The sequence below is a fragment of the Oncorhynchus masou genome, chromosome 14 (assembly GCF_036934945.1).
Source record: "Oncorhynchus masou masou isolate Uvic2021 chromosome 14, UVic_Omas_1.1, whole genome shotgun sequence".
Lineage (NCBI taxonomy): Eukaryota > Metazoa > Chordata > Actinopteri > Salmoniformes > Salmonidae > Oncorhynchus > Oncorhynchus masou.
Window position 1 is genome coordinate 39,301,138 of NC_088225.1, and position 17,805 is coordinate 39,318,942.

The 17,805-nt window shown below is 48.5% G+C and overlaps 1 protein-coding gene across 1 annotated transcript in view; it reads right to left on the minus strand.

Annotated features, from left to right (window-relative positions):
• Positions 1-15,557, minus strand: part of LOC135553898 (protein kinase C beta type-like) — a 73,080-nt gene extending 57,523 nt beyond the window's left edge. Inside the window, exons 1-2 of the mRNA XM_064985823.1 lie at positions 15,138-15,557; positions 8,559-8,590 (exon numbers count right to left, since the gene is read on the minus strand). Of these exons, the coding sequence (XP_064841895.1) occupies positions 8,559-8,590; positions 15,138-15,310 (205 nt within the window). The 5' untranslated portion in view covers positions 15,311-15,557. The remainder of the gene's footprint in view (positions 1-8,558; positions 8,591-15,137) is intronic.
• Positions 15,558-17,805: the final 2,248 nt, after the last annotated feature.

A 17,805-nucleotide genomic window follows, 5' to 3' on the forward strand; every position in this document is an offset into this window, starting at 1 on the left:
TATATAACAAGCTACAACCACTGTCTGGAAGAGCGATCCATTGTAAAGAATGGGACGGTGTACCTAATAAACTGTTCAGTGAGTTTAGTTCACTATTTGTACTACTTTTTCACTTATCTTTGTCAAGGGTGCCAATAATTCTGGAACTGATAGAAAGTATTCACACCCCTTGTCTTTTTTATGGTGTTACAGGTTGAAATGTAAAAATGGATTAAATTGAGATTTTGTGTCACTGACCTACATACAATAAACCCCATCATGTCAATGTGGAATTCTTTTGTTTTATCGAAATGTTTAAAAATGAATTGGTTTATACCACTAGTCATGTGACACTTGTGGGGTTCGTAGAGCAAAAAAAAAACAGAACGGCATCGTAATAATTTGTAAACCAAAACCCCAATTTGAACGCTACAGATGTCTCATGGTCTGAGAAACAGCACCGTAGCTCGGTCACCTTCCACGGCAGATGTCTCATGGTCTGAGTAACAGCACCGTAGCTCGGTCACCTTCCATGGCAGATGTCTCATGGTCAGAGTAACAGCACCGTAGCTCGGTCACCTTCCACGGCAGATGTCTCATGGTCTGAGTAACAGCACCGTAGCTCGGTCACCTTCCACGGCAGATGTCTCATGGTCTGAGTAACAGCACCGTAGCTCGGTCACCTTCTACGGCAGATGTCTCATGGTCACCTTCCACGGCAGATGTCTCATGGTCTGAGTAACAGCACCGTAGCTCGGTCGCCTTTCACGGCAGATGTCTCATGGTCTGAGTAACAGCACCGTAGCTCGGTCACCTTCCACGGCAGATTTCTCATGATCTGAGAAACAGCACCGTAGCTCGGTCACCTTCCACGGCAGATGTCTCATGGTCTGAGAAACAGCACCGTAGCTCAGTCACCTTCCACGGCAGATGTCTCATGGTCTGAGAAACAGCACCGTAGCTCGGTCACCTTCCACGGCAGATGTCTCATGGTCAGAGAAACAGCACCGTAGCTCGGTCACCTTCCACGGCAGATGTCTCATGGTCTGAGAAACAGCACCGTAGCTCAGTCACCTTCCACGGCAGATGTCTCATGGTCTGAGAAACAGCACCGTAGCTCGGTCACCTTCCACGGCAGATGTCTCATGGTCTGAGAAACAGCACCGTAGCTCAGTCACCTTCCACGGCAGATGTCTCATGGTCTGAGTAACAGCACCGTAGCTCGGTCACCTTCCACGGCACATGTCTCATGGTCAGATGCGGAAGACCGAGACACTCGGCGGATTTGAGACGCCCGATGACACTCGATAGATTTGAGACGCCCGATGACACTCGACGGATTTGAGACGCCCGATGACACTCGACGGATTTGAGACACCCGATGACACTCGACGGATTTGAGACGCCCGATGACATCTCTAGTTTAAACAGACGGATTTTGATGCGTTGTTATTGTTATTGTGTTAAAGATTAAAGATTTACCCAGAAAGACTCACGGCTGTAATCGCTGCCAAAGATTATACTCTAACACATATTGACTCAGGTGAAAAAATTAGATTTTTTATTTTTTTGCAAACATTACTAAAAAAAACATGTTTGTTTGTTTTTTCAGTTTGTCATTATGGGGTATTGTGTGTAGATGGGTGAGAAAATAAAATATAATTTAATAATAGTTTTAAATCAGGCTGTAACAAAACAACATTATATCCAAGGGTATGAAGGCTCTGTAGATACACTATAAACACAAGTTAGAAACCCCATACAAACACAGACAGTGTGTTCACTGGTGGTAAACATCACACAATCCCATTGATCTTCTAATCTGCCTAATGCATGCTCACACACACACACACACACACACACACACACACACACACACACACACACACACACACACACCCTGCGGAATGTTGCGTAACATTAACTCCTATGTCTGTGATGTCCTAAGTGATATAAAGCTCAACTACGGACAAACAAAACTTGAGGTGTGGAGAGACAAATAAAACCACATCAGTCGGCTACATCAGTCAGCTACATCAGTCGGCTACATCGGTCAGCTACATCAGTCGGCTACATCGGTCGGCTACATCGGTCGGCTACATCGGTCGGCTACATCGGTCGGCTACATCGGTCGGCTACATCGGTCGGCTACATCGGTCGGCTACATCAGTCATTTACAATAGTCAGCTACATCAGTCAGCTACATCGGTCGGCTACATCAGTCGGCTACATCAGTCGGCTACATCAGTCGGCTACATCAGTCGGCTACATCAGTCGGCTACATCAGTCGGCTACAACAGTCAGCTACAACAGTCGGCTACATCAGTCGGCTACATCAGTCGGCTACATCAGTCGGCTACATCAGTCGGCTACATCAGTCGGCTACATCAGTCGGCTACATCAGTCAGCTACATCAGTCAGCTACAACAGTCAGCTACAACAGTCAGCTACAACAGTCAGCTACATCGGTCAGCTACATCAGTCAGCTACAACAGTAATTTACAATAGTCAGCTACATCAGTTGGCTACATCAGTCGGCTACATCAGTCGGCTACATCAGTCGGCTACATCAGTCAGCTACAACAGTCGGCTACATCGGTCGGCTACATCAGTCGGCTACATCAGTCGGCTACATCAGTTGGCTACATCAGTCGGCTACATCAGTCAGCTACAACAGTCGGCTACATCGGTCGGCTACATCAGTCGGCTACATCAGTCATTTACAATAGTCAGCTACTTCAGTCAGCTACATCAGTCAGCTACATCAGTCAGCTACATCAGTCAGCTACAACAGTCAGCTACAACAGTCAGCTACAACAGTCAGCTACATGAGTCAGCTACATGAGTCAGCTACATCAGTCAGCTACAACAGTAATTTACAATAGTCAGCTACATCAGTCGGCTACATCAGTCGGCTCTATCAGTCGGCTACATCAGTCGGCTACAACAGTCGGCTACAACAGTCGGCTACAATAGTCAGCTACAACGGTCAGCTACAACGGTCAGCAACAACGGTCAACTACAACGGTCAGCTACAACAGTCAGCTACAACGGTCAGCTACAACAGTCAGCTACAACAGTCAGCTACAACAGTCAGCTACAATGGTCAGCGACATAATCCAAACCCAAATCAGTCAGCTATAATAGTCAGTTACAACAGCCAGCTACAACAGCCAGCTACAACAGTCAGCTACAATAGTCAGCTACAACAGTCAGCTACAACAGTCAACTACAACAGTTAGTCAGCAGTCAGCAACAATATTCAGCTACAACAGCCAGCTACAACAGTCAGCTACAACAGTCAGCTACAACAGTCAGCTACAACAGTCAGCTACAATAGTCAGCTACAATAGTCTACAACAGCCAGCTACAACAGCCAGCTACAACAGTCAGCTACATCAGTCGGCTACATCGGTCAGCTACATCAGTCGGCTACATCGGTCGGCTACATCGGTCGGCTACATCGGTCGGCTACATCGGTCGGCTACATCGGTCGGCTACATCAGTCATTTACAATAGTCAGCTACATCAGTCAGCTACATCGGTCGGCTACATCAGTCGGCTACATCAGTCGGCTACATCAGTCGGCTACATCAGTCGGCTACATCAGTCGGCTACATCAGTCGGCTACATCAATCGTCTACATCGGTCAGCTACATCAGTCAGCTACAACAGTAATTTACAATAGTCAGGTACATCAGTTGGCTACATCAGTCGGCTACATCAGTCGGCTACATCAGTCGGCTACATCAGTCAGCTACAACAGTCGGCTACATCAGTCATTTACAATAGTCAGCTACTTCAGTCAGCTACATCAGTCAGCAACATCAGTCAGCTACTTCAGTCAGCTACATCAGTCAGCTACAACAGTCAGCAACATCAGTCGGCTACATCAGTCAGCTACATCAGTCCGCTACATCAGTCAGCTACAACAGTCAGCTACAACAGTCAGCTACAACAGTCAGCTACATCAGTCAGCTACATCAGTCAGCTACAACAGTAATTTACAATAGTCAGCTACATCAGTCGGCTACATCAGTCGGCTACATCAGTCGGCTACAACAGTCGGCTACAACAGTCGGCTACAATAGTCAGCTACAATAGTCAGCTACAACGGTCAGCAACAACGGTCAACTACAACGGTCAGCTACAACAGTCAGCTACAACGGTCAGCTACAACAGTCAGCTACAACAGTCAGCTACAATGGTCAGCGACATAATCCAAACCCAAATCAGTCAGCTATAATAGTCAGTTACAACAGCCAGCTACAACAGCCAGCTACAACAGTCAGCTACAATAGTCAGCTACAACAGTCAACTACAACAGTTAGTCAGCAGTCAGCAACAATATTCAGCTACAACAGCCAGCTACAACAGTCAGCTACAACAGTCAGCTACAACAGTCAGCTACAACAGTCAGCTACAATAGTCAGCTACAATAGTCTACAACAGCCAGCTACAACAGCCAGCTACAATAGTCTACAACAGTCAGTTACAACAGTCATTTACAATTGTCAACAACAATATTCAGCTACAATAGTCAGCTACAATAGTAAGCTACAATAGTCTACAACAGTCAGCTACAACAGTCATTTACAATAGTCAACAACAATATTCAGCTACAATAGTCAGCTACAATAGTAAGCTACAATAGTCTACAACAGTCAGCTACAACAGTCATTTACAATAGTCAACAACAATATTCAGCTACAATAGTCAGCTACAATAGTAAGCTACAATAGTCTACAACAGTCAGCTACAACAGTCATTTACAATAGTCAACAACAATATTCAGCTTCAATAGTCAGCTACAATAGTCAGCTACAATAGTCTACAACAGTCAGCTACATCAGTCATTTACAATAGTCAGCTACTTCAGTCAGCTACATCAGTCAGCTACAACAGTCAGCTACAACAGTCAGCTACATGAGTCAGCTACATCAGTCAGCTACAACAGTCAGCTACATCAGTCAGCTACAACAGTCAGCTACAACAGTCAGCTACAACAGTCAGCTACATGAGTCAGCTACAACAGTAATTTACAATAGTCAGCTACATCAGTCGGCTACATCAGTCGGCTACATCAGTCGGCTACAACAGTCGGCTACAATGGTCAGCTACAACGGTCAGCTACAACGGTCAGCAACAACGGTCAACTACAACGGTCAGCTACAACAGTCAGCTACAACGGTCAGCTACAACAGTCAGCTACAACAGTCAGCTACAACAGTCAGCTACAATGGTCAGCGACATAATCCAAACCCAAATCAGTCAGCTATAATAGTCAGTTACAACAGCCAGCTACAACAGCCAGCTACAACAGTCAGCTACAATAGTCAGCTACAACAGTCAACTACAACAGTCAGCTACAACAGTCAGCTACAATAGTCAGCTACAATAGTCTACAACAGCCAGCTACAACAGCCAGCTACAACAGTCAGCTACAATAGTCAGCTACAATAGTCAGCTACAATAGTCTACAACAGTCAGTTACAACAGTCATTTACAATAGTCAACAACAATATTCAGCTACAATAGTCAGCTACAATAGTAAGCTACAATAGTCTACAACAGTCAGCTACAACAGTCATTTACAATAGTCAACAACAATATTCAGCTTCAATAGTCAGCTACAATAGTCAGCTACAATAGTCTACAACAGTCAGCTACATCAGTCATTTACAATAGTCAGCTACTTCAGTCAGCTACATCAGTCAGCTACAACAGTCAGCTACAACAGTCAGCTACATGAGTCAGCTACATCAGTCAGCTACAACAGTCAGCAACATCAGTCGGCTACATCAGTCAGCTACATCAGTCAGCTACATCAGTCAGCTACAACAGTCAGCTACAACAGTCAGCTACAACAGTCAGCTACATGAGTCAGCTACATCAGTCAGCTACAACAGTAATTTACAATAGTCAGCTACATCAGTCGGCTACATCAGTCGGCTACATCAGTCGGCTACAACAGTCGGCTACAATGGTCAGCTACAACGGTCAGCTACAACGGTCAGCAACAACGGTCAACTACAACGGTCAGCTACAACAGTCAGCTACAACGGTCAGCTACAACAGTCAGCTACAACAGTCAGCTACAACAGTCAGCTACAATGGTCAGCGACATAATCCAAACCCAAATCAGTCAGCTATAATAGTCAGTTACAACAGCCAGCTACAACAGCCAGCTACAACAGTCAGCTACAATAGTCAGCTACAACAGTCAACTACAACAGTCAGCTACAACAGTCAGCTACAATAGTCAGCTACAATAGTCTACAACAGCCAGCTACAACAGCCAGCTACAACAGTCAGCTACAATAGTCAGCTACAATAGTCAGCTACAATAGTCTACAACAGTCAGTTACAACAGTCATTTACAATAGTCAACAACAATATTCAGCTACAATAGTCAGCTACAATAGTAAGCTACAATAGTCTACAACAGTCAGCTACAACAGTCATTTACAATAGTCAACAACAATATTCAGCTACAATAGTCAGCTACAATAGTAAGCTACAATAGTCTACAACAGTCAGCTACAACAGTCATTTACAATAGTCAACAACAATATTCAGCTACAATAGTCAGCTACAATAGTAAGCTACAATAGTCTACAACAGTCAGCTACAACAGTCATTTACAATAGTCAACAACAATATTCAGCTTCAATAGTCAGCTACAATAGTCAGCTACAATAGTCAGCTACAATAGTCAGCTACAATAGTCTACAACAGTCAGCTACAACAGTCATTTACAATAGTCAACAACAATATTCAGCTTCAATAGTCAGCTACAATAGTCACCTACATAATTCAAACCCAAATCAGTCAGCTACAGTAGTCAGCTACATAATCCAAACCCAAATCAGTCAGCTACAACAGTCAACTACAATAGTCAGCTACAATAGTCAGCTACAATAGTCAGCTTCAATAGTCAGCTTCAATAGTCAGCTACAACAGTCAACTACAACAGTCAACTACAACAGTCAGCTACAATAGTCAGCAAGCCTAGTGGTTCGAGACAGGTAGCCTAGTGGTTAGAGGCAGGTAGTTTAGTGGTTAGAAGCATGTAGCCTAGTGGTTAGAGACAGGTAGCCTAGTGGTAAGAGACAGGTAGCCTAGTGGTTAGAGCAGGTAGCCAAGCAGTTAGAGCAGGTAGCCTAGTGGTTAGAGGCAGGTAGCCTAGTGATTAGAGCAGGTAGCCTAGTGGTTAGAGCAGGTAGCCTAGTGGTTAGAGCAGGTAGCCTAGTGGTTAGAGCAGGTAGCCTAGTGGTTAGAGCAGGTAGCCTAGTGGTTAGAGCAGGTAGCCTAGTGGTTAGAGCAGGTAGCCTAGTGGTCAGAGGCAGGTACCCTAGTGGTTAGAGCAGGTAGCCTAGTGGTCAGAGGCAGGTACCCTAGTGGTTAGAGCAGGTAGCCTAGTGGTTAGAGCAGGTAGTCTAGTGGTTAGAGCAGGTAGTCTAGTGGTTAGAGCAGGTAGTCTAGTGGTTAGAGCAGGTAGCCTAGTGGTTAGAGCGTTGGGCAAGTAACTGAAAGGTTGCTAGAACGAATCCCCGAGCTGACAAGGTAAAAATGAACAGGAAGTTAACCCATTGTTCCTCGGCCGGTCATTGTAAATAAGAATGTGTTCTTTAACTGACTTGTTAAATTGAAAATAAAAATATTTTAAATACTGACATTAACAAAAAACTAAAGAGCTAGAACCAAAGTCTTTTCTCTCAGTAAACACAGACACACACCTCCCAGTGATGTTTCCAGTGACTGCACACACACACACACACACACACACACACACACACACACACACACACACACACACACACACACACACACACACACACACACACACACACATTCTGCTAAATGTGAATGTTTGTGTGACCTAGTGGAGAGAGGAATTCCCTTTTGCCCTGAGCTGTGTAGTGACTCTCTCTACTCCAGACACACAGTTGGCTGAGAGAGCTCAACCCAGGACAACCCCGACACACACGGAGGGAGTAGCAGAGAGAGAGAGAGAGAGGGGGAGAGAGAGAGAGAGAGAGAGAGAGAGAGAAAGAGAAAGACGAAAGACAGAGAGAGAGAGGAGAGAGATAGAGAGAGAGATAAAGAGAGAGATAAAGAGAGAGGAGAGAGAGATAAAGAGAGAGGAGAGAGAGAGAGAGATAGGAAGAGAGAGAGAGATAAAGAGAGAGGAGAGAGAGATAAAGAGAGAGGAGAGAGAGGGAGAGAAAGTGAGAGAGATAAAGAGAGAGAGATAAAGAGAGAGGAGAGAGAGAGAGAAAGACGAAAGACAGAGAGAGAGAGAGAGAGAGAGAGAGCGAGCGAGAGAGCGAGCGAGAGAGAGAGAGAACGACGAAAGACAGAGAGAGAGACAGAGAGAGAGAGAGGAGAGAGAGAAAGAGATAAAGAGAGAGGAGAGAGAGGGAGAGAAAGTGAGAGAGCTGGTGGGTGGGTGGGTGGGTGGGTGGGTGGGTGGGTGGGTGGGTGGGTGGGTGGGTGGGTGGGTGGGTGGGTGGGTGAGTGAGTGAGTGAGTGTGGGTAAAGAAAATAGATTCTCAGGCTAGTGGAGAGACACCCACCTTGACACTGGAATCCCTGCTTGCCAAATCCCCTACAAAACAAATACATAGAAAAACCATTAGTCAAAACACACACTTGGATAACTGAGACAACAAACGAAGACAGATGGATGGATGTTGCATAACTAAAAACGAGCGTCAACATGTCACTCAACACCCCGGGACATTCTGGTTTGTGTTTTTTAAATGAGAAACAATCACCACCACCCAACACACAACAAATCAACAAATCAAATTCATGTATATAGCCCTTTGTACATCAGCTGATATCTCAAAGTCATCATCAGCTGGTATCTCCACCTCTCCTGCCGTCTCTAGAGAGTTAGAGCATGATGCAGTCTAGCCTGATGCAGGGGTGAGGTACTGGACAGCCTATAGCCTAGCCTGATGCTACAGGGGTGAGATACTGGACAGCCTATAGCCTAGCCTGATGCAGGGGTGAGGTACTGGACAGCCTATAGTCTAGCCAGATGCTACAGGGGTGAGATACTGGACAGCCTATAGCCTAGCCTGATGCTACAGGGGTGAGATACTGGACAGCCTATAGTCTAGCCTGATGCAGAGATGAGATACTGGACAGCCTATAGTCTAGCCTGATGCAGGGGTGAGGTACTGGACAGCCTATAGTCTAGCCTGATGCTACAGGGGTGAGATACTGGACAGCCTATAGCCTAGCCTGATGCAGGGGTGAGGTACTGGACAGCCTATAGTCTAGCCAGATGCTACAGGGGTGAGATACTGGACAGCCTATAGCCTAGCCTGATGCTGGGGTGAGATACTGGACAGCCTATAGTCTAGCCTGATGCAGAGATGAGATACTGGACAGCCTATAGCCTAGCCTGATGCAGGGGTGAGGTACTGGACAGCCTATAGTCTAGCCAGATGCTACAGGGGTGAGATACTGGACAGCCTATAGTCTAGCCTGATGCTGGGGTGAGGTACTGGACAGCCTATAGTCTAGCCAGATGCTACAGGGGTGAGATACTGGACAGTCTATAGTCTAGCCAGATGCTGGGGTGAGATACTGGACAGCCTATAGTCTAGCCTGATGCTACAGGGGTGAGATACTGGACAGCCTATAGTCTAGCCAGATGCAGGGGTGAGATACTGGACAGCCTATAGTCTAGCCTGATGCTGCAGGGGTGAGATACTGGACAGCCTATAGCCTAGCCTGATGCTGGGGTGAGATACTGGACAGCCTATAGCCTAGCCTGATGCTGGGGTGAGATACTGGACAGCCTATAGCCTAGCCTGATGCTACAGGGGTGAGATACTGGACAGCCTATAGTCTAGCCTGATGCTGTAGGGGTGAGATACTGGACAGACTATAGTCTAGCCTGATGCTACAAGGGTGAGATACTGGACAGCCTATAGTCTAGCCTGATGCTACAGGGGTGAGGTACTGGACAGCCTATAGTCTAGCCTGATGCAGGGGTGAGATACTGGACAGCCTATAGTCTAGCCAGATGCTACAGGGGTGAGATACTGGACAGCCTATAGCCTAGCCTGATGCTACAGGGGTGAGATACTGGACAGCCTATAGTCTAGCCTGATGCTGTAGGGGTGAGATACTGGACAGCCTATAGCCTGATGCAGGGGTGAGATACTGGACAGCCTATAGTCTAGCCTGATGCAGGGGTGAGATACTGGACAGCCTATAGTCTAGCCTGATGCAGGGGTGAGGTACTGGACAGCCTATAGCCTAGCCTGATGCTGTAGGGGTGAGATACTGGACAGCCTATAGCCTAGCCTGATGCAGGGGTGAGATACTGGACAGCCTATAGTCTAGCCTGATGCTGTAGGGGTGAGATACTGGACAGCCTATAGTCTAGCCTGATGCTGTAGGGGTGAGATACTGGACAGCCTATAGCCTAGCCTGATGCTACAGGGGTGAGATACTGGACATCCTATAGCCTAGCCTGATGCTACAGGGGTGAGATACTGGACAGCCTATAGTCTAGCCTGATGCTACAGGGGTGAGATACTGGACAGCCTATAGCCTGATGCTGTAGGGGTGAGATACTGGACAGCCTATAGTCTAGCCTGATGCTACAGGGGTGAGATACTGGACAGCCTATAGCCTGATGCTGCAGGGGTGAGATACTGGACAGCCTATAGTCTAGCCAGATGCTACAGGGGTGAGATACTGGACAGCCTATAGCCTAGCCTGATGCAGGGGTGAGATACTGGACAGCCTATAGTCTAGCCTGATGCAGGGGTGAGATACTGGACAGCCTATAGTCTAGCCTGATGCAGGGGTGAGGTACTGGACAGCCTATAGTCTAGCCTGATGCTGTAGGGGTGAGATACTGGACAGCCTATAGCCTAGCCTGATGCTACAGGGGTGAGATACTGGACAGCCTATAGCCTGATGCTACAGGGGTGAGATACTGGACAGCCTATAGTCTAGCCTGATGCTACAGGGGTGAGATACTGGACAGCCTATAGCCTAGCCTGATGCTGTAGGGGTGAGATACTGGACAGACTATAGTCTAGCCTGATGCTACAGGGGTGAGATACTGGACAGCCTATAGTCTAGCCTGATGCTGTAGGGGTGAGATACTGGACAGACTATAGTCTAGCCTGATGCTACAGGGGTGAGATACTGGACAGCCTATAGCCTGATGCAGGGGTGAGATACTGGACAGCCTATAGTCTAGCCTGATGCAGGGGTGAGATACTGGACAGACTATAGTCTAGCCTGATGCTACAGGGGTGAGATACTGGACAGCCTATAGTCTAGCCTGATGCAGGGGTGAGGTACTGGACAGCCTATAGCCTGATGCTACAGGGGTGAGGTACTGGACAGCCTATAGTCTAGCCTGATGCTACAGGGGTGAGATACTGGACAGCCTATAGTCTAGCCTGATGCTACAGGGGTGAGATACTGGACAGCCTATAGTCTAGCCTGATGCTGCAGGGGTGAGATACTGGACAGCCTATAGTATAGCCTGATGCTACAGGGGTGAGATACTGGACAGCCTATAGTATAGCCTGATGCTACAGGGGTGAGATACTGGACAGCCTATAGTATAGCCTGATGCTACAGGGGTGAGATACTGGACAGCCTATAGTATAGCCTGATGCTACAGGGTTGAGGTACTGGACAGCCTATAGTCTAGCCTGATGCTACAGGGGTGAGATACTGGACAGCCTATAGTCTAGCCTGATGCTACAGGGGTGAGATACTGGACAGCCTATAGTCTAGCCTGATGCAGGGGTGAGATACTGGACAGCCTATAGCCTGATGCTACAGGGGTGAGATACTGGACAGCCTATAGCCTGATGCTACAGGGGTGAGATACTGGACAGCCTATAGTCTAGCCTGATGCTACAGGGGTGAGATACTGGACAGCCTATAGTCTAGCCTGATGCTACAGGGGTGAGATACTGGACAGCCTATAGCCTGATGCAGGGGTGAGATACTGGACAGCCTATAGTCTAGCCAGATGCTACAGGGGTGAGATACTGGACAGCCTATAGTCTAGCCTGATGCTGCAGGGGTGAGATACTGGACAGCCTATAGTCTAGCCTGATGCAGGGGTGAGGTACTGGACAGCCTATAGCCTAGCCTGATGCAGGGGTGAGATACTGGACAGCCTATAGCCTAGCCTGATGCTACAGGGGTGAGATACTGGACAGCCTATAGCCTAGCCTGATGCAGGGGTGAGATACTGGACAGCCTATAGCCTAGCCTGATGCAGGGGTGAGATACTGGACAGCCTATAGCCTGATGCTACAGGGGTGAGATACTGGACAGCCTATAGCCTGATGCTACAGGGGTGAGATACTGGACAGCCTATAGCCTGATGCTACAGGGGTGAGATACTGGACAGCCTATAGCCTGATGCAGGGGTGAGATACTGGACAGCCTATAGTCTAGCCTGATGCAGGGGTGAGATACTGGACAGCCTATAGTCTAGCCTGATGCAGGGGTGAGATACTGGACAGCCTATAGTCTAGCCTGATGCAGGGGTGAGATACTGGACAGCCTATAGTCTAGCCTGATGCAGGGGTGAGATACTGGACAGCCTATAGTCTAGCCTGATGCAGGGGTGAGGTACTGGACAGCCTATAGTCTAGCCTGATGCAGGGGTGAGATACTGGACAGCCTATAGTCTAGCCTGATGCAGGGGTGAGATACTGGACAGCCTATAGCCTGATGCTACAGGGGTGAGATACTGGACAGCCTATAGCCTGATGCTGCAGGGGTGAGATACTGGACAGCCTATAGTCTAGCCTGATGCTACAGGGGTGAGGTACTGGACAGCCTATAGCCTAGCCTGATGCAGGGGTGAGATACTGGACAGCCTATAGTCTGATGCTACAGGGGTGAGATACTGGACAGCCTATAGCCTAGCCTGATGCTACAGGGGTGAGATACTGGACAGCCTATAGCCTAGCCTGATGCTACAGGGGTGAGATACTGGACAGCCTATAGCCTAGCCTGATGCAGGGGTGAGATACTGGACAGTCTATAGTCTAGCCTGATGCTACAGGGGTGAGATACTGGACAGCCTATAGCCTGATGCAGGGGTGAGATACTGGACAGCCTATAGTCTAGCCTGATGCAGGGGTGAGGTACTGGACAGCCTATAGTCTAGCCTGATGCAGGGGTGAGATACTGGACAGCCTATAGTCTAGCCTGATGCAGGGGTGAGATACTGGACAGCCTATAGCCTGATGCTACAGGGGTGAGATACTGGACAGCCTATAGCCTAGCCTGATGCAGGGGTGAGATACTGGACAGCCTATAGTCTAGCCTGATGCAGGGGTGAGATACTGGACAGCCTATAGTCTAGCCTGATGCTACAGGGGTGAGATACTGGACAGCCTATAGCCTAGCCTGATGCTACAGGGGTGAGATACTGGACAGCCTATAGCCTAGCCTGATGCAGGGGTGAGATACTGGACAGCCTATAGTCTAGCCTGATGCAGGGGTGAGATACTGGACAGCCTATAGCCTGATGCTGCAGGGGTGAGATACTGGACAGCCTATAGTCTAGCCTGATGCAGGGGTGAGATACTGGACAGCCTATAGCCTGATGATGCAGGGGTGAGATACTGGACAGCCTATAGTCTAGCCTGATGCAGGGGTGAGATACTGGGCAGCCTATAGTCTAGCCTGATGCAGGGGTGAGATACTGGACAGCCTATAGCCTAGCCTGATGCTACAGGGGTGAGATACTGGACAGCCTATAGTCTAGCCTGATGCAGGGGTGAGATACTGGACAGCCTATAGCCTGATGCTACAGGGGTGAGATAGTGGACAGCCTATAGCCTAGCCTGATGCAGGGGTGAGATACTGGACAGCCTATAGCCTAGCCTGATGCAGGGGTGAGATACTGGACAGCCTATAGCCTGATGCTACAGGGGTGAGATAGTGGACAGCCTATAGTCTAGCCTGATGCAGGGGTGAGATACTGGACAGCCTATAGCCTAGCCTGATGCTACAGGGGTGAGATACTGGACAGCCTATAGCCTAGCCTGATGCAGGGGTGAGATACTGGACAGCCTATAGCCTGATGCTACAGGGGTGAGATACTGGACAGCCTATAGCCTAGCCTGATGCAGGGGTGAGATACTGGACAGCCTATAGCCTGATGCTACAGGGGTGAGATACTGGACAGCCTATAGTCTAGCCTGATGCAGGGGTGAGATACTGGACAGCCTATAGCCTGATGCTACAGGGGTGAGATAGTGGACAGCCTATAGCCTGATGCTGCAGGGGTGAGATACTGGACAGCCTATAGCCTAGCCTGATGCAGGGGTGAGATACTGGACAGCCTATAGTCTAGCCTGATGCTGCAGGGGTGAGATACTGGACAGCCTATAGCCTGATGCAGGGGTGAGATACTGGACAGCCTATAGTCTAGCCTGATGCTACAGGGGTGAGATACTGGACAGCCTATAGTCTAGCCTGATGCTGCAGGGGTGAGATACTGGACAGCCTATAGTCTAGCCTGATGCAGGGGTGAGATACTGGACAGCCTATAGTCTAGCCTGATGCTGCAGGGGTGAGATACTGGACAGCCTATAGCCTGATGCAGGGGTGAGATACTGGACAGCCTATAGCCTGATGCTACAGGGGTGAGATACTGGACAGCCTATAGCCTAGCCTTATGCTACATGGGTGAGATACTGGACAGCCTATAGTCTAGCCTGATGCTACAGGGGTGAGATACTGGACAGCCTATAGCCTAGCCTGATGCAGGGGTGAGATACTGGACAGCCTATAGCCTAGCCTGATGCAGGGGTGAGATACTGGACAGACTATAGTCGAGCCTGATGCTACAGGGGTGAGATACTGTGGACAACCTAAACCCACTGGGCACACAGTGCGTTGTTTCCCCCGTCAACCAACGTGGAATAGACTTTGAATTGACGTCTGTGCCCAGTGTGTATCCAAGCCTGCTCTGTTCTACTCTCCTATCCCCTCTCAGACACTCCGATATCTCTCCCTCTTTCCAACAGGAGCCTACAGCCCTCAGCAAAAAGGGGACAAACTCTTCATTCAAAGCCACCCCGGCGGTACCTCTCTCTTTCTCTCCCTCCCCTCCATCCATCCATCTCTCTCACCAGATGAAGTCGGTGCAGTGGCTGCAGAAGGTCGGCTGTTTGAAGAAACGAGCGATGAACTTGTGGTCCTTCACTTCGTGCACGTTCTTCTGTCGGAGAGCGCCCTGGCGAGCGAAGCCCCGCATCGGTTTTTCCTCCCCGTCGCTGTTGCTGTTCGCTCCGGAGTCAGCCATGGCTTTCGTTCGGTTTAGGTTTCAACGCGGAACTGTGTGTTTTTGTGCGTTGCGACAATAGTATAAGTTTTGTTTGGAGAACCGCAAATGTCCGTGTGTTGTTTCAATCAGTGTCCGTGTCTTGTGTGTGTGTGTGTTATCTCCGTTTGTAACGGGAACTGGCTCATTAAGATCCGCAGCCGTTCCTTCTTCCAGCGCGACTCGGCTCTCGTTCTTTCCACCGGCTGACTGCTGCTTGCAAAGGCAGTACATTGGAGAGCATGAGAGAACCGCCACACACACACACACACACACACGCACACACACACACACACACACACACACACACACACACACACACACACACACACACACACACACACACACACACACACACACCCTCCCCTGTTACTAAACCTCGCCTCTTCAACTCAACATGTAACACACCTGTGTGTGTGAGGGTGTGTGTGTGTGTGTGTGTGTGTGTCTCTACAGGTAGGGTTTTATAACATTCCAATTTTACGAAATGTGTCAACTGGTGCCCCAGATATAGCTCTATGCCCCAGACATAGCTCTATGGGGTCTGATGTCCCAGGTATTGCTCCATGGGGTCTGGTGTCCTAGGTATAGCTCTATGGGGTCTGGTGTCCTAGGTATAGCTCTATGGGGTCTGATGTCACAGGTATTGCTCTATGCCCCAGATATAGCTCTATGGGGTCTGGTGTCCCAGATATAGCTCTATGGGGTCTGGTGCCCCAGATATAGCTCTATGTCCCAGATATAGCTCTATGCCCCAGATATAGCTCTATGCCCCAGATATAGCTCTATGGGGTCTGATGTCCCAGATATAGCTCTATGTCCCAGATATAGCTCTATGGGGTCTGGTGTCCCAGGTATAGCTCTATGGGGTTTGGTGCTCCAGGTATAGCTCTATGGGGTCTGATGTCCCAGATATAGCTCTATGGGGTCTGGTGCCCCAGGTATAGCTCAATGGGGTCTGGTGCCCCAGGTATAGCTCTATGGGGTCTGGTGCCCCAGATATAGCTCTATGGGTTCTGATGTCCCAGATATAGCTATATGGGGTCTGGTGTCCCAGATATAGCTCTATGGGGTCTGGTGTCCCAGATATAGCTCTATGGGTTCTGATGTCCCAGATATAGCTCTATGCCCCAGATATAGCTGTATGGGGTAAGATGTCCCAGATATAGCTCTATGTCCCAGATATAGCTCTATGGTGTAAGATGTCCCAGATATAGCTCTATGGGGTCTGATGTCCCAGATATAGCTCTATGGGGTCTGATGTCCCAGATAAAGCTCTATGTCCCAGATATAGCTCTATGGGGTCTGATGCCCCAGGTATAGCTCTATGGGGTCTGGTGTCCCAGGTATAGCTTTATGGGGTCTGGTGCCCCAAATATAGCTCTATGGGGCCTGGTGTCCCAGATATAGCGCTTTGGGGCGGCAGTGTAGCCTAGTGGTTAGAGCGTTGGACTAGGTACCGGAAGGTTGAGAGTTCAAACCCCCGAGCTGACAAGGTACAAATCTGTCGTTCTGCCCCTGAACAGGCAGTTAACCCACTGTTCCCAGGCCGTCATTGAAAATAAGAATTTGTTCTTAACTGACTTGCCTGGTTAAATAAAGGTAAATTAAATAAAATTAATATAGCTCTATGCCCCAGATATAGCTCTATGCCCCAGATATATCTCTATGGGGTCTGATGTCCCAGATATAGCTCTATGGGTTCTGGTGCCCCAGATATAGCTCTATGGGGTCTGATGCCCCAGATATAGCTCTATGGGGTCTGGTGTCCCAGATATAGCTCTATGGGGTCTGATGTCCCAGATATAGCTCTATGTCCCAGATATAGATCTATGGGGTAAGATGTCCCAGATATAGCTCCATGGGGTCTGATGTCCCAGATATAGCTCTATGTCCCAGATATAGCTCTATGAGGTCTGGTGCCCCAGATATAGCTCTATGGGGTCTGATGTGCCAGATATAGCTCGATGGGGTCTGGTGCCCCAGATATAGCTCTATGGGGTCTGGCGCCCCATGTATAGCTCTATACACCAGATATCGCTCTATGGGGTCTGGTGTCCAGATATAGCTATATGGGGTCTGGTGCACTAGATGTAGCTCTATGGGGTGTGGTGTCACAGATATAGCTCTATGGGGTCTGGTGTCCCAGATATAGCTATATGGGGTCTGGTGCACTAGATGTAGCTCTATGGAGTGTGGTGTCACAGATGTAGCTCTATGGGGTCTGATGCCACAGATATAGCTTTATGGGGTCTGGTGTCCCAGGTATAGCTCTATGGGGTCTGATGTCCCAGGTATAGCTCTATGGGGTCTGGTGTCCCAGATATAGTTCTATGGGTTCTGGTGCCCCAGATATAGCTCTATGCCCCAGATATAGTTATTTGGGTTCTGGTGCCCCAGATATAGCTCTATGTCCCAGATATAGCTCTGTAGGGTCTAATGTCCCAGATATAGCTCTATGGGGTAAGATGCCCCAG